This window comes from Phragmites australis, chromosome 24 (assembly GCF_958298935.1).
Source record: "Phragmites australis chromosome 24, lpPhrAust1.1, whole genome shotgun sequence".
NCBI lineage: Eukaryota > Viridiplantae > Streptophyta > Magnoliopsida > Poales > Poaceae > Phragmites > Phragmites australis.
The window spans coordinates 10,131,054-10,153,221 of NC_084944.1; the positions used below are offsets into that span (position 1 = coordinate 10,131,054).

General features: G+C 42.7%; 2 protein-coding genes across 7 annotated transcripts; both read left to right on the top strand.

Moving 5' to 3' along the window:
* Positions 1-542: 542 nt before the first annotated feature.
* Positions 543-11,333, top strand: LOC133907050 (F-box/LRR-repeat protein 15-like). Of its 6 annotated transcripts, XM_062349049.1 has the most exons (18): positions 543-1,296; positions 4,260-4,335; positions 4,369-4,530; positions 4,608-4,740; positions 5,782-5,881; positions 5,965-6,162; positions 6,246-6,516; positions 6,601-6,699; positions 6,780-6,868; positions 6,971-7,070; positions 7,168-7,338; positions 7,634-7,786; positions 8,935-9,095; positions 9,176-9,374; positions 9,801-10,264; positions 10,354-10,417; positions 10,680-10,769; positions 10,861-11,333. In XM_062349049.1, exons 1-18 carry the CDS (start codon positions 896-898, stop codon positions 10,930-10,932), a joined length of 3,003 nt encoding a protein of 1,000 aa, XP_062205033.1. In that variant the 5' UTR covers positions 543-895; the 3' UTR covers positions 10,933-11,333. The 6 variants fall into 6 exon arrangements, with proteins under 6 accessions (XP_062205033.1, XP_062205034.1, XP_062205029.1 ...); XM_062349045.1 differs by having other exon boundaries at positions 544-1,296; positions 4,260-4,530; XM_062349046.1 differs by having other exon boundaries at positions 544-1,296; positions 4,260-4,530; positions 4,629-4,740.
* Positions 11,334-16,625: 5,292 nt separating this feature from the next.
* Positions 16,626-17,768, top strand: LOC133908049 (stress enhanced protein 1, chloroplastic-like). The gene is made up of 4 exons (XM_062350177.1): positions 16,626-16,776; positions 16,993-17,043; positions 17,129-17,295; positions 17,367-17,768. The coding sequence occupies exons 1-4, from the start codon at positions 16,722-16,724 to the stop codon at positions 17,469-17,471; spliced, it is 378 nt and encodes a 125-aa protein (XP_062206161.1). The 5' UTR covers positions 16,626-16,721; the 3' UTR covers positions 17,472-17,768.
* The last annotated feature ends 4,400 nt before the right edge of the window (positions 17,769-22,168 follow it).

A 22,168-nucleotide genomic window follows, 5' to 3' on the forward strand; every position in this document is an offset into this window, starting at 1 on the left:
GGATTCCATCGCCGCCATCGCCTCTGAGCTCGTGTCGATCTTCGTCATCGGATCTGAGTAACAGGTTCAGGGATTTTACCACGGCCACAGGGATCGGAACCTTAGCCTATAACGTACTCAGATCGGTCTACCGCCGCCTGGATCGAGAGATCGGCTCTGGAATTTTTTTTTCCCTCGCCTGAATCCCGATCCCGCCGTCGCCGCCAAGAACCGAGGGTCTCTGATACCAATTTGTCAAGATCGGAAGCAGCCTTGTTTGGAAAACCAGAGGAGTGAACGGATTTGAAGCAAGAATTTGGGGATAGTTCATGGAGATGGAACCACGAGGAGCATCTATATTACTTCTACTTTAACTAGAGTTCATCATAATCCATCTCAAGTTCATGGCACACTTGCCATCCAGGCTTTATAGCCTTTTACAGAGCTGAACGGTAAATATCGTTTTTACGATAAAACCCAAACGGTAAACAGTAACTACCAAAAACGGTAAAAGAGGAGAAGACAGACGCCGTGAGATGTTCCCCAGCTCATCGTCTCCATCCAGAGGAGAGCTTCCACTCTGATGTCATTCATTGGTAAATTACAGGTTTGACACTCCACCATCACCACCACCACCACCCGATTCGCGCGGCCCCGGGCGAGCGCACGTGTACGAACGACGCGAGCCCTAGCACCCGCCCACCCCGCTGGCGAATGGTTCCCAGATCGCGCGCGCCAGCCGCGGTTGCGACGCGGGGCCGTGGTGATTTGGCCGAATCCGGTGGAATTCGCCGCCGCGTGGGGTCGGGTGAGTTCCGTCGGGTTCCGTGTGGGGCTGGTGGGACGGGGGTCGGGCGGCCGAAAATGGCCCCGGGGGTGGTTCTAGGGTTAGGTTTTGCTGCTTTGGCGTGAGGGCATGGCGGAGGGGAGGCGGATGAAGGGCGTGGAGGGTGGCGCCGGCGGGGGTGACGGGGAGCAGAGGGATGAAGACACGCGGGAGGAGCTGGAGCTCGCGCTGTCTTTGGGGCGGCGGGGCTGGCACCTGCCGCCGCGGCAGGAGCCCGCGCCCCGCTCTCTGAACTGGACGGTGGCATTTTCGGAGTGGAATCCTGATGCCGCCGGGAGCTCGCGTTCCGCGGAGAGTGTTCTGGGCCCGCAACCCGTTCCATCGGTCCGGCTAGGTGGCATGCTGGAGCGCGTCATCCTAGAGGGCCCCCATGCAGGTGGCAGTGCAGAGGCTGGGTGGGAGGACGCGGACGAAGAGGATGGAGACAGAGACCTGCTGAATAAGCGGCTTATAGTACGCAGCTTTGGCGAGTAAGTTGCTCCTTTTATTTTTACTTGTTTGCTTGCTGAAGAGTTTTGTTTGCATTTGTTGTTTTGTTTGTTTCAGTTTGATAGTAGATTTAGGCAAACATATCAAGTTAGAATGAAAAATTGCTTGGCTTCATAAATGACATAGTTGAGGTGTATTGTTGTAACCTAAGGTCTTTTCTGTTGCTAGCATAAGGAAGGTAAGTAAGATCATTTTCTGCTGCAAGCATGAGAAAGATGGGTAGATGGGTGCACTTTTCGATGTTCATATTTGTTACTGTAAATACTAAGACCACTTTCGGATGGCAATTAAGGCCAATGGGTTATGAATGCATTCCCTGCAGTGAAGATATTGCTTTCCCTAGGAATGAAGAAAACACTGCAATTGACCAATGCCCAATGGAGAAATGCTTCTTTATAGTTCCGAAGTGACATTGCGTAGAAGGCCTAGGGGTCTACACTAGGTTGGTTTTTGTGTAGGGCATTTCATCTAGGTACTGCCTTGTTCTCTCTTCTCCGATTCACGATTCCCACTGCATTTATGCTTCGTTAGATAGTTACATATAAGATGAAAATTGAAATACTTTTATTGCATTCTGAACAGAACTAGCATTCTGTAATCGAATGCTTGGAATATTTTTACAGTCCTCAGATAATGAGCAGTATATTAAGTTGCATATTCCATATATTCGCTTTCTGAGGAGCATTCTTATGAGAAAAATGGGTGAGCTATAGCGAGAACAACTTCTAGTTACAATTTTTTTTCTTCCGCTGCATTTTTCTCCAGTTTGCCGCTCCCATGTAAAAACTAATTTTATAACATGAAAGTATATGTACAATAGCCACTCCTAAATAGGAATGACAGTCAGACCCGGTGCAGGTCTCGGTGGGTTCTGTGCCTGGTGGGGGTGGGTGCAGGGTTCTATTTTTAACACACGGGCACCCGTTGAGCCCCTAAACTGTGTGGTCCACCTTACAATACCCAACCCTATAGCTCACAAAGTCACTCCCCTCCCCTGGAATCCAAAGCAGCAGACCCATTTAGCAGCGCTGTAGAAACGAACGCTCCCGACCCCTGCCGGCTTCTTCTCAAGTCCACCCGACGCAAGCGAGATGGAGGCACCAATTTTGGATAACACACCTCCTGGCCCGAGTTTGGCACCAATTTTGGCTAACATATGAGCTACTTTATTACATGACATATGGTTATGCAAAACCCAGACATCAGCAAAATTAATAAACATGAGGTATTTAGCTTCTCTGAATAAAGCTCCGAGCGGCAACGAGTCAAAAGACGGGGTGAGGTCAGAGCAGTTCTCAAATGGCTCACATCAGTTTTGAGCTCTAATCGTAGCATCCCTGCATCCGTGGTGTAGCCGAGAGCCTTAATACATGCCTCAGCCTCAGCCTGCAGCGCATCTCCAATTTGGCACAGCTTTCATGCTCCCGAGCCCCCCACCGATCCTTGTGAATCATGAATAACTAAGCCCCATACCCTCCTGTTCGCTCCTCTTCATGAAACGCACCATCAGCATTGATTTTCAGATATCCGTTCTGCAGTTTCTCCCATATTTTCTCAGATGTTTCAGCCTGGTTTACCTCCCTTTCGAAGAACTGATGGAACTCAGCAACATGCTTCTGTATCTGGAGGCTGATTTGTGCTGCCTCTCCTGCATTCACACCGTTTCTTTCAGATCACCCACAACATTGTCATCAATTTGGTTTGCAGCTCGTTAGAGAGGCTCCAAATGTGACAGAGCACCTCCTTAGGGGATTTCAAAGCAGAGAGTGACCTGCTAATCTTCTAGCAGTAATTAGCGCCAAACAGCCCGTGCATATTTTACATTTGAAGAACAAATGCTCTCCGTTTTCATATAGCCTGAAGCATAATGGACAGCGGCCAGCGAGTATCTGTTTCAATTCCTCGTAAGCAAGCCACCATACAAAGGTTTTCACCTTATTTGGACAAGATATCCTCCATATCATCTTTCATGGGAACGAAGTACCCATTGTTGGAATGTGTACAGTTTCACTTTGACTGGTTCCATGTGCTTCACTGCTACTGTCAATGCACACTTTGAAAGCTGATTTGACACTCAATAACCCTTTTGGATCATAATGCCAGGCCACAAATTGTTCCATCTGATCTCGCAGAGGGATTGATAGAATAATCTCTGCATCATCAGGATTGAAAATTTGCCTTACTAATTCTGCATCCCATCTTTTGCTGTGATTGGATTGATCAGCTCACTGACCCTTTGTAAAATCACCTGCCCTTGTATTGTGCTAGGTTGACGAGTTGTACCTCTGGGCAACCATGGATCCTCCCAGATGTTTACTGATTCACGATTCCCTATACGCCAAACAATCCCTTTCTTCAAAATAAATGAACGTTTTTTTTGTGATATGGAGATTATTCCAGATAGCGTCTCCTACAAAATTTGCATAGTGTCTTACATGTGTAATTTAGGTTTAGTCCTTTTCTATATTATGACCATGACTTCCTAAGGCTTCCCTGAATGAGTGATGTCTTCTTTGAATGTGGACCATCTGCTTGATTTAGTTTGTTTCAAACTGCTGTCAACTGGTGGCGTGATGGTTAGTGTCATAAATTAACGTGATGGTTAGTGTCTCCTATAAAATTTGCATAGTGTCTTACATGTGTAATTTAGGTTTAGTCTTTTTCTATGTTATGACCATGATTTCCTAAGGCTTCCCTGAACATGAGTGATGTCTTCTTTGAATGTGGACCATCTGCTTGATTTAGTTTGTTTCAAACTTCTGTCAACTGGTGGCGTGATGGTTAGTGTCATAAATTGACATGATCTTTGTCTGTCTTTGAGGTGAACATTTTTTAAGTGTCTATTGTATTGTTGAGCTATGCCAAGAGGATGTTATGATGTAGTTATACATATACAATCTGTGTGACCATTTGAGTTATGTTAAGAGGTTCTTCCATTTTGCAGGGATAGCCCACAACATTCTGGTGCCAATGCTAGCTCTTTTGGCTCCGAATCACCATTTTTGCCCGTTTCTCGTGAGCGTGTTCATTTCAATCTGTCACGTTGCCCAGAACATGAATTGGAATTTGGCCTGTCACTTTTCCCAAAGGATGATGGTAATGAGAGTTCAAGGGATGCGAAGAATGAGAGAGTTAATCACGCAGAAAAATCAGGTGGAAGAAATTCTGAAGATGTTGGAATAAGAATGGATCTCTCTGATGATCTCCTGCACCTGGTGTGCCACAAGTTTCTTTTTCTTATAGTTTTCCATGATTGCATATATGTACTGATTTGCAACATTTGTCATTACAGATTTTCTCTTTTTTGTGTCAGAAGGATTTATGCAGAGCAGGTGTTGCCTGCAAACAGTGGCGATCTGCTAGTATGCATGAGGATTTTTGGAGGTGTTTGAAGTTTGAGAACACCAGGATATCTCTGCAGAACTGTATGTCAGTTTCTTGGTTCTGTTTTTACTTTTTTTTTATTTACCTCAATTTCCAAATAACTGTCATCTTGACTTTACTATTCAAAGTTTAAATAGGACATGTCAACAGTGACAATTATTTGAAATCAGGAGTATTCATTTGTCTTTGAAAATGCTTTAATAAAAGTATAATTTTAACTTGTACTTATTTTAATTAATCAATAAAAAGTAGTGGCTAAGTCTCATATCAGAGACCGCAAAGTCAAATGTCAAACAAAAAGAACAGAGGGAGTGATTCCAACGATGACAATTATTTGTAAACATTAGTATTCATTTACTAGATGTGGATATATGCCACACAATATCTTGTATGAATTGTATTTGAATACTGTGTGCATTGGGGACAAACATATTTGTTTAAGGTTGCCATTGTGGTCTATCTTTATGTGTTGGTTGTGACAATTCTTTGTTTTGCCAATTGCCATGTTACTTAATACTTGCATGCAGGTTAGAAGAAACTATCTTTCTGTTTAGAGATGCTTGAAAGGTCTGGATGGCTGTGCTAGTTTTGAAATTGTGTTGGTTCCAGTTGATCAATCTGATTCTTAGCATTTTTTGATAGATTGACATTTTTGCAGCTCATATATGGGCACACATGGACTGTATAGGAGGTGTCACTTTCATTTATATTACACTTCCAAGATGTTAAGGAATAGGCATTCTTTCCTTCGTTTGCGTTCATTCTTATTGAAATAAAAATCCAATATGGAATGGTGGTGATGCGGAGTCTGTGGTAGTGATTATTATGAATTTTTGTCACACTGACGTTGTGTTCTTCTTATGTAAATGAAACAATTAGGATACAGCTTGTTGTTTGTAAGCCTATGTATATAAGAAATATGAATTTCTTTACTAAGCCGTTCAGATAAACTATTTCATCACGTTCTTTTTGAAAGCTGTAGTTTGCAATGAATTTAGCCATACTTGTATCATTGTGATACTCTGTGATCTCACTGGATTATTACCTGATGCTGTTTGTGTTTTGAAATGTTGCTTTTGCAGTTGTTGATATTTGCCATCGTTACCAGAATGTTACAGACCTCAATTTGTCTGGTATCATAAATGCAGAGGCACTAGTGTTGGAAGCAATAATGTTCTTAAGGTTCCCCCCTTTCATTTTCTTATCCATCATTGCTACATTTTTCTCTTTTTATTATTGCATTTATCACATTGAGCGTCTTCTAGGCATCTGAAGACGCTAACAATGGGCAAAGGACAACTGGGAGAAGCGTTTTTTCAAGCTTTGGCTGAGTGCCCATTATTGACTACTTTAGCAGTCAGTGATGCATCTCTTGGGAGTGGCATTCAAGAAGTAACTGTTAATCATGATGGATTGCGCAAACTTCACATTTTGAAGTGCCGTGCACTCAGAATATCTGTCAGGTGATTAGTTTTTGGTGCAAGTATTTTTCACATTACATAGTTACATGTGCCTTCTAGCTTATATATGTTACTTTATTATCCAGATGTTCCCAACTTCAAATACTGTCTTTGAAGCGAACTGGCATGGCTCATGTGTCGCTCAACTGTCCTCAGTTGCTTGAATTGGACTTCCAGTCCTGCCATAAGCTTTCTGACAATGCAATCCGTCAAGCTGCTACGGCTTGTCCACTGTTGGCGAAACTAGATATGTCATCTTGCTCTTGTGTTACTGATGAGACACTGCGTGAAATAGCTAGTTCATGTCCAAATCTTTCTGTTCTTGATGCATCCAACTGCCCTAACATTTCATTTGAGGTCCGTTTTACTCTCTGCTGTTTCTCATTTGTGTGTGTATTCTGCATGATACCTGACATGTATCTTTTTTGGTCTGATATGAAGTCGGTGAGGCTTCCAACGTTGATAGACTTGAAACTACTAAGTTGCGAAGGAATCACATCTGCTTCCATGGCCGCAATATCTTGCAGTCGTCTGCTTGAGGTAGTGCAGTTTTCCTTTCGTACTGTTTTGTAAACTTCTTGGTGCAAGAACTAATGGAGCTTCTTTGACAACTATTAAAGGCGTTAAAACTCGATAATTGCAGTCTGTTGACATCATTGTCTTTGGATTTGCCACATCTTAGGAATATAAGTCTTGTACACTTACGCAAGTGAGTAGGGATTGCTTTTACTTTATCTTCGTTAATTGTTGCTGATGTTCCTTTTTTGCAATTGTTTTTAATCATTATATACTGTATTATGTGTCATGCTAGGTTTGCTGATTTGAATTTGCGAAGCCCTGTTCTTTCTTACATCAAAGTTTCCAGATGTTCGGCGCTTCATCGTGCTAGCATAACATCAAGTGCTCTTCAGGTCGGATCTTTTGTTCGGTAAAATTTTGATGTGATTTTTATTGGTTTACTTACATATGTTTGAACACTCAGAGTGCTGAATTTGTGTATGTCTACAGAAATTGGTGCTTCAAAAACAAGAGAGCCTATCTAGCTTGTCATTGCAATGTCACAACTTGATTGATGTGGATCTTAGTGACTGTGAGTCATTAACAAATGCAATTTGCGAAGTTTTCAGTGATGGAGGTGGCTGCCCTATGCTCAGATCATTGATTCTTGACAATTGTGAGGTATGGCATGTTACATGCAAAGTTGCGCCTCCCTATTGGCAATAACCAACACATGTAATCTCAGATGACTGCAACTCTGTCTATCCATTTGTGCTAGAACTCGTATTTAGAGCAAACATCTTTCTAGTTAAATGCATATATGCTTCCATCATGTGAAAACACGGTATCATTTTGACATCATTTCATGCTAGCTTCCAATTTGTGTATTCCTATACCTTTTGCATTTCCAGATAGCATTTACAATGTGTTTTGCTATATGGAAGTTCTGTTGATGTTTTATTTCCTTTTATTGCAGAGTTTGAGCATGGTGGAACTAAATAGTAGTTCTTTGGTTGGTCTCTCTCTTGCTGGTTGCTGTTCGATGACATTCCTGAGACTCTTGTGCCCAAATCTGCAAAATGTGAATCTTGATGGCTGTGATCATCTTGAGAGTGCGTCATTGTGTCCGGTAAGTCTACTATTGTTCGTTCTGCTTCTGAGGTGTAACAGATTTGTTGTAAACTATTTGTGAACCTTTTTAGCTGATACTGGATGGTTTCAGATCTCTTGAAAAGAATATGAGTATGTGCTACAAAAGGATGACAGTATTGTTGGGCTCACGATTTGATTTATTTAATTACCCTCATGCATGGTTCTAGATTTCGGTAACCGGTACTCGGTCACCTAACCTTGTAATGAATGTACTTGAATCAACATTGTACTCTGCCTTGTAACCTGGTTTTCTGTTTAAAAGGATTTATGTATATTTGTATAACCTAAAAACATCCAGCACATCTTTTTTATGTATATAGGCTTGAAATCCAGACAATTATGTGTTTTGAGCAAATAAGTGATAACCGAATCAATAATTAACAACAGATGCTAGAATGATCAAAAGAGAAGTCATAACATGCTGCTAAGCACTAAGGAGCCAAGCAGCGTAGCTGTACTCTTGCCTCTTGTGTCAATAACCCATCTAGCCAGCCATGTAAATGAATAACTAGGGTGGCTACCCGAATAGACCGTTAAGCCTGTTAATTACCAGTTTTTTTTTCTGCAATACTTGTAACTGGGGACTGGGGAGGGGAGCGGACCTAGTGAGAGTAACCGGACAATTTTTGGGCTCTGAGGCCTGTTTTCGGAACTAGCTTTCATGAGGAACTTGCGAGAGCTGTTTGATTTGGTCTATTTTTGTGAAGATAAGGGTATGTGGAGTCTTTTTGATTGTTCTGAAAATTGAAAGAATATGTTTGGGAATCAAATACTGTAGCCAAAATACTCTATCCAGTAAAAAATACTTAACGCTTTGGATATGACACGGTCTATTATGTGTACCGTTGGCCACTATTTTCTATTAGAATATATTAAAAAAATCAAATAAATTTGTAAGATTATGAAAGTATTTTGCAAGACAAATTTACACATATGATCTTCATGTTTCCAATTTTAATATTTTAAAAGATATTGTTAGTCAAAGTTTCAGAAGTTTGACCAAACCTTGTCCAAAACGTCAAGTATTTGTGACTGGATAAACTGAATTAAAGAAGTAATTTGGTATGCTTGTTTTCGTTTGTAAATCAATACACACGGAAATTCTGACATTGGCTTCTTTTCTAGGTTGGCCTTGAAACCCTAAATCTTGGAATTTGTCCAAAATTGAATGTTCTACACATCGAGTCCCCAAATATGTCTATATTGGAGCTGAAGGGTTGTGGTGTGCTTTCCCAGGCTTCCATCAATTGCCCTAGCTTGACATCTTTAGATGCTTCTTTCTGCAGGTTGTGCCGTGCTTCCCAAATTTCTGCTACGCGTCATTAATTTGTACTTACTGTTGCTGTACTCTCTTTTGCATGTTCAGACAGCTTGTGGATGATTCACTGACTTGTACGGCAGAGGCATGCCCTCTTATCGAGCATCTCATCCTGTCCTCGTGTCTCTCTGTTGGCATTGATGGATTGTCTTCCTTGCATTGCCTTCATAAATTGACCTTGCTTGACCTGTCGTACACATTTTTGATCAATTTGAAGCCTGTTTTTGACAGTTGTCCACAGTTAAAGGTATGTAAACACTTCCATCGCAGATAGTATTTAAAAAACAAAACAAAATAAATGAAAACCCTGTTGAAATGGATTTGCTGTTGTACGTTAAGCAGCTGTTACTCTTGTAATATTAGAAATTTTAACATGTGGCCTATGTATCTATTCATATGTGGACATAGCGCTGTTTGTATTTGAATATGAATACAGTTGTTATTCTATGTAATATCATATGGAAGAGCAGAAAGTGAGTTTTAACACGTGGTCTTGATACTTTTATGATTGTAGCAGCTGTGGCAGTTCACTTTTGTGCACTTTAATTTCCAGTATTTTGAAGTTTATAACATGGAAATGAGTAACTTTCAGATTAGATATAATAACTTAGAGGTTTGGATACATGAAGATTGAAATTAGCCTGTCCTTGACCGTATCTGCTTTCTCTGGCAGATCTTAAAACTTTCAGCCTGCAAGTATCTGAGTGACTCATCATTAGATGCCCTCTACAGAGAGGGTGCTCTTCCGATGCTTGTTGAGCTAGATCTGTCCTACTCATCCATCGGACAGACTGCAATAGAAGGTCTTCTTGCATGCTGTACAAATTTGGTTAATGTGAACTTAAACGGATGTACAAACTTGCAAGAATTAGTGTGTGGATCAGATGATTGCAGTCCTGTTGATATACCAGTTGACCTTTGCCCTCCTGATTCTGCACCAGTCAAGAGTGAAGAGATCAGTGAGCGATCTGGTTGTCTGCTTGAAGTTCTCAACTGTACTGGATGTCCAAATATTAAGAAAGTTGTTATTCCTTCAATGGCAAACTATCTACATTTGTCCAAAATCAATCTTAATCTGTCAACAAACTTGAAGGAAGTGGATTTAACATGCTCCAATCTGTACACATTAAACTTGAGGTAATATCAAGTGCACATCTGCTCAGCCTAATATTATCCATCTAGCACTTTATTTTTGGCATTTACACCATTTTATTGTGCTTTTTCAGCAACTGTAGCTCACTGGAGGTTCTGAAGCTTGATTGCCCAAGATTAACCAACCTCCAGCTTCTGGTACTATTCTAGTTCTCTTAATGCAAATTTCAAGAATGTGTTGAAGTTATTGGCCTGCATGACTACTGTGTAGACTAGCAAATTGATGATCATTTGTTAATTGTACTAGTTGCTTGAGTTTGCGCCGTTTGTTTTTGTATCTCGATTTCATCGAGTTCCACCGTCAATATTGGGCATTTATGTGTTTGTCTTTCACAATATAGTTAACCATTGGTTCTACTACTGTGCAAATGCTTACTGGTCCAACACCACTCTCATATAGGCATGCACCATGTTGCAAGAGGAGGAGCTAGAATCTGCAATATCCCTCTGTAGCACGTTGGAGATCCTCAATGTACACTCTTGCCCAAAGGCAAGCTTTAACATTTTGTGTGCACCAGTTCAATCCTGTGTGTCCATTGTGCTTCAATTTCATATACTAAACATGCCATGTTTCTACACAGATCAATGCGCTGGATTTTGGCAGGCTCCATGCGGTTTGTCCGCATCCAGAGCAGTCTCATCGCATAATCTGAAGGCTGCTGCGTTCTAAATGAGTGCTTGTCATGCGACAACCTTAGTTATATGTCGTCCCTTATGGACAGGAGTAATTCTAGTTCAGATTTGAAATAACCCCCCCAAAAAAAGCCTTTCATGGCACTCTTGTACGTAGTACTACAGCATCGCTAATATATTGCATGGCAGTGTATAATAGGAGCCAGGGTGCAATGTGAGCATATTTCTCCACTTGATTCTTGTGAGGCAATAAGTATCTTAGCTGGATCTGGATCAGCGTTGGAACATGGAACCTTTTATGCTTGTTTGTTTGTCTGTTGTATTCCTGGTAAGTGCACCGGTGTAGCAAGCAGATCTGTACTACTATGGTTTATATGCGTTAATAATTGTCTTGCTTGGATCTGAATCAGAAATTACTGGATGTTGTGCATTGTTGGTGATTCTGTCTGCTGACCTTGTGTACCTCTCTTTTCTTGTGACAGTGCAAGGGAGCCAAGATGTAATTGTCATACAGATGTTGAGCTAGAGGTTGAGATTTGTGTCGGACTTAAATGAAATAACCTCACAATCTGTCATTTCTTTTCATGTCGATCTGTGCTTCTGGTCTAGTTGCTGAGGGGGGACTTCACTATCAATATAGCACCTGTTTATGAGGGGAATGTGTGCTATCTTTGACTCAATCCTATTTCCATGGCCCTTCTCTGAGCTGTTGCTTGGCTGCCGAGAAACTTGCAGGACCTGTCTGCGTTCTTGCATCGCTATTCGCTAGCGCTGCGTGTACCTTGTTGAGTTGCTTGGCCGTTTGGCCTCTCGTCCGGCACTGTCATGTAAACACTAGAAAGGGTCATTTGTCCATGGTGTGGACTTCGAGTGGGCATGCGGAATGGGAAGGCAGCAGGCGTCTACCACCCAAACCACAGTGCTGAAAGCAACTCAAGCAGAGCAAACTCGGTAACCCGTAGCTAAAACAACTCTTCAACGCATTCGATGGTAGCTCCAAGTTGATGTGTTCCCCTGACAACGGTATCGCCTTTTTTGTGGAATTCCTGTAAAATCCCTATAGCACGTTAACAAGCACATTGTTAGCCATGCACGTATCGTGCATACGCCTCCAACCAAAGCCAGCCTGATGCCAAGAAAAATAGCAAGGCACAACGGAGATTAGTTTCCATATTTAGTTCATCTTTGTTTCGGCATGTATCTCAACCACATCTGGTTGGCCCTTGTACGATATAAGACCATGCTGATCAATAGAATCGCTAAGTTGTACGATATAAGGCCATGCCGATCAATATAATCACTAAGTGCAATCTCTGATTTGCCTTCATGGTATTAAACACCCCACACTATCCTGAACCTCTTCCACCCATACCTCTCCTTCCTTGCTCTCTCGTGATGCCGGGGGACAACGACGCTACTAGGGCCTTGGTTGCCAAGGCACAGGCTGATTGACAAGCTGTCCTCACCCAGGCTGAGCTCGACGCCAAGATTGCCCTCTAGATGCAAGCAGTCATCATCTCCAACATTAAGCTTCTCGTCCCCATCACTCTCGACCTCCGGGCGGGCAACTATGCCCAATGGCGTTCGAGGTCGCCCTCCAGAAGTATGCCCTTGACGACCACATCCTCGAGGGCACCTCCTCCAACCCAAGTGCACAGTGGACGCGTCTCGATGCTCTCGTCCGCTCGTGGCTCTACGCTGCCATCTCCCCCAACCTTCTCGCCATGGTGATGGACACCAATGCCAGCGCACACACCATTTGGTTGCATATTGAGGGGTTGTACCATGACAACACGGAAACATGAGCCATCTACCTTGAGCAGGAGTTCTACGGCCTTCAGCATGGCGCCATGTTTGTGGCCGATTACTGCAGCAAGCAAACATCCCTTGCCGACGAGCTCCTCACCGTAGGCATGCTGATTCTCAACAAGGGCCTCGTCCTCAACACGTTGCATGGACTGAGCTCGCGCTATTCCCACATGTGCACGCTCATCTCCATGCGGTGTCCCCTACCCTCCTTCCTTGAGACGCGATCTGCCCTTCTTCTCGAAGAACTCATACTCAATGCCGGCTCCACGCTGCCGACCGCGTTCATCACATCCTCTGGTGTCTCCTCCTCCAACGCCTCCAAGCCCATCACCGGCAACATCACCAACACTGGTGGTAGCCAGTCTCGCGCCTCCATCACCCCTAGCGGTGGTTAGTCCGGTAGCAGCGGTGGCAATCACGACTATGGTGGTTTCTCTGGAAACCGACATCACAACTACAAGGCAGGCGACAGCAGAGGAAATCGGGCCAATCGTGGTTCCAATAGCAATACCAGCTCCTGGCCGTCCATACAAATTTGTACCAGAACCATTCATATGTGGCCCGATCATGGTTCCTGGCCCACCTAGCAGGGAGTACTTGGCCCACGACCAGCTGGCGCCTTCGTCACCATAGTGCCAGCCTAGATGCAAGTTCCAAGCCCCGTCTACGCACCTACTCCTGTCCAGTATTATGCCTAGGATCGAAGCACGCTGGCATTGCCTTCCACCGCTGCTGCACCTTCGGCTTCCTATGACCAGAACCAGCTCATGCATGCTTTCAACACCATGACGCTGACTCCCCCATCTGGTGACTGTTTCATGGACTCCGGTGCGTCTACACACATGACTGCAAACCAGGGTAATCTCTCCTCCCTCTCCCGCATTCCTTTTGCTGCTCCATCATATGCTGTCGTCGACAATGGGTCTCATATTCCCATAATGTCATTGTCACACCTTCCTTGGTCAAAAATCTTATTTCTGTTCATCATTTCACTTTTGACAATAATTATTCTGTGGAATTTGACCCATTTGATCTTTCTGTGAAGGATCTCACAACCAAGAACGTAATCATTAGGTGCAATAATCATTGCGACCTCTACCCCTTCTATTGGCCACCATCCGCACCCACTACCCTCTCCACCACCACTTCATTGTCCACCCTGTGGTATCGATGCCTTGGTCACCTTAGCGGTCAAGCTTTGTCGCAACTCGTTAGTGCATCTCATATTTCAAGCAATAAAATCTCTACGGAGTCTTTGTACCATGCATGTCAACTTGGTCACCATGTGCGCCTTCCCTTTTACACATCTTCTAGTCAAACACATCAAGTATTTGAATTAATACATTGTGACATATGGACCTCCCCTATCTCCAGTGTTTTGGGTTACAAATATTATCTTGTCATCCTTGATGATTTCACTCATTATGTGTGGACTTTCCCCTTCGACTAAAGTCTGAGGTGTTTAACATCCTACGTCATTTCTTTTCCTAGGCACTCAATTCTCCACCACTGCACATGCTATCCAATGCGACAATGGTCGTGAATTTGATAATCACGCCATGCGTCTTCATCTCCTCTCCCATTGCATCACGTTTCGTATGTCATGTCCACATACCTCACAACAAAATGGTAAAGCAGAATGCATCATCCGCTCTATCAACAACATTATACGCTCCTTCCTCTTCCAGGCTAGCATGCCTTCCTCTTACTGGGTTGAGGCTCTCCACATAGCTACCTATCTCCTGAATTTCCACCCCACCAAAACCCTCAACTTCGGTATACCGCACCAAGCACTCTTTGGTTCTCCACCCGATTATTCCCATGTTTGTGTCTTTGGTTGCCGGTGTTATTCAAATCTTTCCGCCATAGCAGCTCACAAACTTGCACCAAGGTTCGTTCCTTGCGCCTTCCTTGGCTACCCTTCCCACCACAAAGGGTACTGTTGCCTCGACCTCGCTACAAATTGAGTCATCATTTCTCGGTATGTCATCTTTGATGAATCCTATTTCCCTTCGCTAAGCAGTCTACCCGCCCTGTGCTGGCTGATTTTGACTTCTTATCTGTCGTCACACAGCTTCCTGCTCTAGCTCCTATCAGTCATCCAGTTCCCTCACAGCCTGCGTCACCACCTACCTTGCCTGCACCGCCCATGTATGCTGAGCCCGCATCACCACCTGCCCCTGCGTATCTACTCCATATACCCGAACCTGCATCATCGCCTATCATTGTTTTTTGCCGCCCGCTGCCCAACCCATCTCACCTGCCATTAACGACCACATGATGCTTACTCGTGGCAAGCATGGTTTTAGACAGCCCATAAACCACCTAAATCTTCACATTGCAGCTCCCTCACCACTTCCATGCACGTATCACGGGACACTTATCGATGAAAATTAGCGCATTGCCATGCAGCAGGAATTTGCAGCCTTGCACGCTAATAACACATGGGAGCTTGTTCCACCCCTATATAAACCATAAAGATACCAATTGAGAGATAAATATCATAAGTGATGTCTAAAATACATCTAAAAAAAAAAGTCAATAGATGATCGCTCACAAAGTTCAACAAATGAATCAAGTGAAAAAAATTAGCAAATAAAGATATGAATAAGTTACAAATATGCTAAAAAACTTATCTTAAACAAGTATATTGAAAATAATTTAAACATTGAGATAGCAATTTTTCATGAACTCTAAAAAGCAAGTTTCATTGAAGAAACTAATTTTTTTTAACATATGAGTTAAAGAAAATCTTTCACAAAGAAAAAAAAATCACTAGAAGCAAAAATTAAAATAAAGTTGATCAACAAATATTACTACTTATATCTCTACCAATTATGAGAACAATGGGATATTGAGATATCGCAAGTTGGTATTTGCAAAATGGTATATATCAACTTTTTTTCAAAGAAGCATGAGAAGAAAGGTTTAGAAATTAAGCACAATACTTCAAATGCATTTTTCATAAAATAAACTATCACAAGTAAACATATAAAGCCATAGTTGATTTGATTTAAATGAGAAACTGATTCAAATTAAAATCTTGATATTAAAAAGATCACTAAGGAAGTACCAAGAATCTCAGGTTTTAATTAAAATCAAATTTGGATCAATTAATGGATATTTTGAGTTTTAAATAAGCTTGTCATACCACATAGATACTAGATAAGAAATAATATCAATTCTAAATGGCTTGTCATACCACCAGACACTAGCCCCCTCCAACAGTCACCAGGCTCAACGAGGAGAGGAGGAGGTGGTGAGAAAACAAGAGGGAGCTCGGGAACGAGGCGACACAAATGAGAGCAAGAGGTAACCCTAACACATCACCTAGCTAGAGAAGTGCGATGAAGCGGGATCACCTTTCACAACTCGGACCACGGGCAGGGGCCAAATCACATGGCCGAGGTCTGGCTCTAGATTGAAGCTCATTTTTTCCATTCCTCTCTGGCCAGGCTCCAGATCGAAGCTTATTTTTTTTAGTCCCCGCTGGCCAAACTTCGGCCTCAATTTTGCATCAGTCGAGCCAGACTTAAAGGGTTGTGCAGTCCACTAAACATGTTGACCTGAACCCAGAAAGTCCTTTAGAGTACGTGCGTTCACGCGTTGGCTCACATGATTCTACTGGTGTTCGGATACAACTTTTCTCGTTAATTTTTTTTCAAAAGTTTTGAGCTATACTTTTTCCTAAAAGTTTTTTCTCAAAAGTTCGGATAGAAAAATTTCAAAAATAGAAAGACGTGGATGAGAAAAGTTTTAAAAAAGAAAAAAAGGCTATCAGAAGGTGATGCAAGTTGGACTGCTCAAGCGCACGAATTAGGAGCGTCCCCTTCCCTCTCAACCAAACAGAATCTATGTATTTCCTATTGAACATTGAAGTCCTTGTTCATCCTGAAACTGACCGGTGGGTGCCCACTGCCCACCGGCCGGACACTGAGGATAAGAATCACGAAGCAACGGCAATTCAGCTGCTCTCCCCCTCTCTGCTCCACCTCCATCCATGGCTCATCCCCTCCTCTCCGCTTCTCCTCGCTTCTATCTGACCGCTGCGCCAGGTAGCCAGCAACTCCTCCGCTCTCTCTCTCTCTCTCTCTCTCTCTCTCTCTCTCTCTCTCTCTCTCTCTAAGTTGTTGCCGCTGTTTTTCAGTGGTTCGGTCTTGGGCCAAGATTCTCTTGCTATTGTATACTTTTCTAGCTTAGTTGCCTTGTTGGGACAAGCAAATTCCGATTGGTGCCGTCTGATGACTGATGATGCTATCTTCTCCCTGCAGGCAATGGCGCTTCCCGGCTTTCCGTGACGTCAGCACGCCCCGCAGCTCATGGTATGTCAAAAGCTGCATCCTCTGTTTCCTCTAAAATTTCCATCTGTTTCCAGCACACACCCTATGAAATCCGCGGCGTGTACAGGGACAAGGAGGAGCACGAGGCCGAGGTCCCTGAGCGTCCGGTGCGAGCAGGGCGCCAAGGGCGGCGGTGGTGGCGGCGGGCTCGACGTGTGGCTGAGCCGCGGCGCGATGCTGGGCTTCGTCGGTGCGGTCGCGGTGGAGCTGACCACCGGCAAAGGCGTGCTTCAGGTGGACACCTTTGAAAGTATTTCAAGATTTTGCCAGTGAAATTTCTCAAGATTTGTTAATGGAATGCGCAGAACGTGGGTCTGACGGCGCCGGTGCCGACGGTGGCGCTGGCGCTCACCGGGGCGGTCGGGGTCTTCACGGCGTTCCTCATCTTCCAGTCCGCGTCGCGAGACTGATCGGCTGGGAGAGACCTGGCACAGTCTCCGGCGCCGGCCGAGCCGAGCAGAATCGCGCGAGCTGCCTATGCCTTCCTATTTCTCCCAAGAAGGCGGCGTCTGTCAGTCGACGTGCTCTGTACGTGTGTGCAGCCTTCGTTGTGTTACAGATAAGGGAAATGACAGAGAGAGGGAAAATATAAGTCGTTATGATCGTACGTGTGTTTCAGTAGTTTCTTGCAGGAGTAAATTGAAGTTTGGACCGTGTAATTCGTTTGGTTTGGTGCTTTGCAAGGATCCATTTTTCACCTTGTGTAAGTTGCACTGTTGCAGTCTGCATTTGTCGCCTATAACAAGCGATGGCCAGGCGTTACACGCTGCTCCGATCCCAAACAAGTCGCATTTTGACATTGAAGCAGTTTCGAGAACGCAATTGACAACTACTAGTTTGTATCTTAATATATTTACAAGAACTAGTATGGTAATTATATCATGAAAAAGTCAAGACAAATCCATGAACACATTTTCATACGCCTCGTCTAGGTGTTCAAGTTCAACAAGGAAGCTGCCACCTAAGTAGCCGAGCCCGACCATGACTGGGGCACAGTAAATCTCACCAGCGACGATGGTCTCGCTAGCATGTACAAATCTCCAAGAAAGACCGTAAGATCAGAAATTTGAAGATTTTAGTCCACAATCGATTTCATTTAGCAATTACCTAATGTTAGAGATACCACTACACAGCCAACTCTTGCCAATGCATCCAAAACGCACCACCCGGAAATAAACTTTACGGCTACATACATTGGTTTGTATACTTACGTGTTTCCAAAAATTCTCAAAACATTCTACACAACACGGTAGACATGTTTGACCAACAAAAGTTTGGACAAAAATATGATCATATGAGAGATCTACAAATTGATCTTTATTCATTTTTCTGAACAGCATCATATGATTATATTTCTGCACAAATTTTTTAGGCCACATGTTCCACCATATTCTATACGCGGCTCTGATACTACTTATAGTATCAATTACTCACAAAATATGCAATCAAAGGGTGAGTGAGTTATTACGAAAGTTAAATTCAAATTTTAATTCAACCTAATAAAAAATTCAATTTAATCTCATATTTAGTTATGGACATACTGCTATCATGTCACTAAAAATGATGTAAAAAAGATCTGTATGTCCCATTACTATCAAATTTTAACAGTATAAACTAGACAATGTTATAAAACAAACCCAATAGAAATTAAGTCAATTAGGTCTTTGGATCAAGAGCTATAACATTCACAAGAAAACAGTAACAAATAGTGATGAAAATATATTAAACTCTAAGTTCACGATTATGCAAGAATACGCAAAATCAACTAACCAAACTTTTCAAAACCTTACATAGATGCTATAGGATGCTTTTGGATAGATCAAACCAAGACAAATTACAGTGACAGAAGGATACACCAAAAATCAACACTGGAAGACAAAACTAAGAACGTGGAGAAAGAACAAAATTACTAACTCATCAATTTACAAAATTTGATCTTCATTTTACGGATGAGTTCGCAAGATACATCTCCATAGCATCTTTACAAGAGTCTCGAATTCCTAAACCTTCCTCTCTCTATTTTGTTGCATGGCAAAACCAACAATAGATAGGTTCCTCATCCTCTTATAGTAGTCAGACTTGGCCTAGGGCAGCCACTGGCCGACTAGGCCTCGTCTTCTCTTCTTGGGCCATGACCCACACCAGGCAGGCCGGGGCGCCCTAATGTGGCCCGCTCCTACCCTGATGAGCCACACCCCAGCTAATTGGGCCATCACTTGGTTGAACCTTCATGTGCTCCTCGCGCCTTCACTCGAGTCGTTACACCAGACGGACGTACCGCTGCGCGCTGGGCCTTGAGCACTCGACTGGGCCGCTGCACACACTAGGTCAACTGGGCCGCTACCAACCTTCCTCCTATTTGCCTTTAATTTCCACATAATCTACTGCATGACTTAGGGCCCATTTGGTAGCAATTCTCGCAACCGATTTGCTCCCGAATCCAGCGAATCACTACAAAACAAGTGTATTCTGGCCGGCTACACCCGCGTAGCGCAACAAATCAATTCATCTGAAACCATCCTCCATCGGTGAATCGAACCTCCTAGTTTTGGATCTCCCCCTAGGTCTGCTAATGGGGTCAAACCCACCCACACCCAACCCAACCCAACCCAATGCTAATTGGCAAATTTTCCAACCCGACCCAACTCAAAAAATTGATTACTCAACCCCAATCAACCCACCCCACTACTATACTTGTACCCCAATCAACCCACCAATGGGTTCAACCCATGAGGTGCTGGTGGGTTGCTTAGTCACACGTATGCATGCACATCTGATGGCTGTTTCTGCATGCATATTAGAGATTAAGAACGTGACATATCATAAATCCCATTCAGAATGTTACATAATAGAGATGATAGCTTGCTAACTTGTATCATGACATAAATCCTATTTAGATAAATAATACAAATAGTTTTACATAATACACATCTTGTTCTTCTGCTCTCAAAACCAGCACATGGCCACATTGTCCTCAATACAAAAACATTGGAGTCATCAAGGTATCAAACTTGTATCGTGACATCGTCAAGTTGCACCTGACCACAATTCAGAAGCACACCGAAGAACACTGAAGCGAGGCGAGTTTGTATTTTCGTATTCCTCAAAGTATTTGATCAACCATTATTTAGCTAAGGTCACATTTGTGTCGATGTCAACATAATGCTCACACACCTTCTCATAAAAGAAGTCTAAGAAATCCATTTTCTTTGAGGGATCAAGTATGGTGGCAATAACAAGGACCATGTTGTAATCGCCATCCCAATACATATCGAACTTTGAGTCCATAGCACTAGCCAACTCCACTAAAACTCCATTAACTTGCCATTCTCGATTTCTTAGTGCTTGGTGAATACAAAGAACATTGTGCAAGAATAGTTGAGATGTAAGACTCCTATCCACCGAGAATGCTTTTTAGCTTCTTCAAAAGCTCCAAGACACTCACCAATAGCCTTAGCATTAGCCCACTCTTTCTTGGTTGGTGAAGGTTCTAATTGTGATTCAGTGTAACGCTTCAAGGCAACCTTGTACATAACAGCCTCAACAATCATATTATGTGTTGAGATACAATGGTTTGGAACATCAAGAACCAAACCGGCCTTTGGAGCAAGGCATGCCCTTTCGGCAATCTCATTAAAAGTTTTGATTCATCCCGGTGATGAATCACTGTGCATGATTAATTCCTATATCCTCTCTATTGCCTCATGAGAAACTCCCATTCCATCCTGAACAGGAATATTCAATATATGAGCACAACATCTAACAAGAAGATGTTCACCGCCAAACGACATGTTAGCCTTTCCATTTTCCATCAAAAGATCACAAGCTGACTTGTTGTTCGATGCATTGTCAAGTGTAATTATGAATATTTTGCCCTATATCCCCCACTATGTTAGGCAATTTGTGATTGCCTCCTCAATTGCAAAGCTAGTATGAGGATACTTCACATATCTGAAACCAATAATCTTCTTCAAGACAAAATTGGCATTAATATAATAGGCCATCACGCAAATGTATCCTAACTTTTGGTTAGATGTCCAAAGGTCAGACGTGAAGCATATGCGGGAATCAAGACTTTGCAATTCACTCCGTAATTCTTGCTTCATTTGCTCATACCTACTAACATAATCATTACGCATTGTTTGATGCCTGACACCTCTAAATGTTGGTTGCATTCACTCCATCCATGGAGCAAAGTATGGGTCATCAAATTTATTGAACGGAACCTTGGCGCGAATGCACCACTTGACCATTAACTCACAGCTTCTCTGAGGATCAAAGGTAAATGGACCTTCAGGTGTTTTCTTCATTGTAGTAACAAACCTCTTCCTATCATCAATGTGGATTTTTTGGCAAGACTCGGCAATATGATTTCTAAGACTGTTTGTGCCTGATTTTTTTAGTACTTGTCATCTTCAGACCACAGTATTTACAAACCGCCTTCGGGATACCTTCCACCATAATCAAATTTTGCTCAAAGTGCTCCCATAGCTTAGCCCTCATATTGGGTGTTTGTGAAGAATGATCATCAGGGGTATTGTTGGTACCCAAGCCCTCCGAAGCATGAAAAGACATGTATGAATGACAAATACTTTATGTAGTATCTTTTGAAAATTAGTTCAATATTTCTTAAAAATCTTTTCCAAGGATAAGAACATATTGAATGGCAGCTATTTGATTTCATAGATCTACTGAATTGTGCATGATGATGCAAACATAATGATGCTTTCCAAGCAACTATCAATTACAAAGCATGACCATATAACAGTTAACCTAATTACTTAGTACAATGAATACCTACTGACAGAATCAAAGTGAAAGCATCAGGAAGAACTTCTCAAATGGAGAGTTTCAAGATGCTTAAATTTCCATTGCTTTGAGTTCTATTTTCTTGTCAAAAAGCTCTAGTTGCTTACTTTCCTATTTTCCCCTATGCATTCAATTTGATGACCTTATAATAGACTAATCTTTTTTGTTTTCTTCACATATGACTTCAAAACTGAATCATAACATTGCCTCATCTACAATTCATTTTTTAAATTTGTCAGATGAGGAAAAGAAATGCTACCTACATCATTAGTGTTGCAAGGAAGCTTGGATGCTCTAT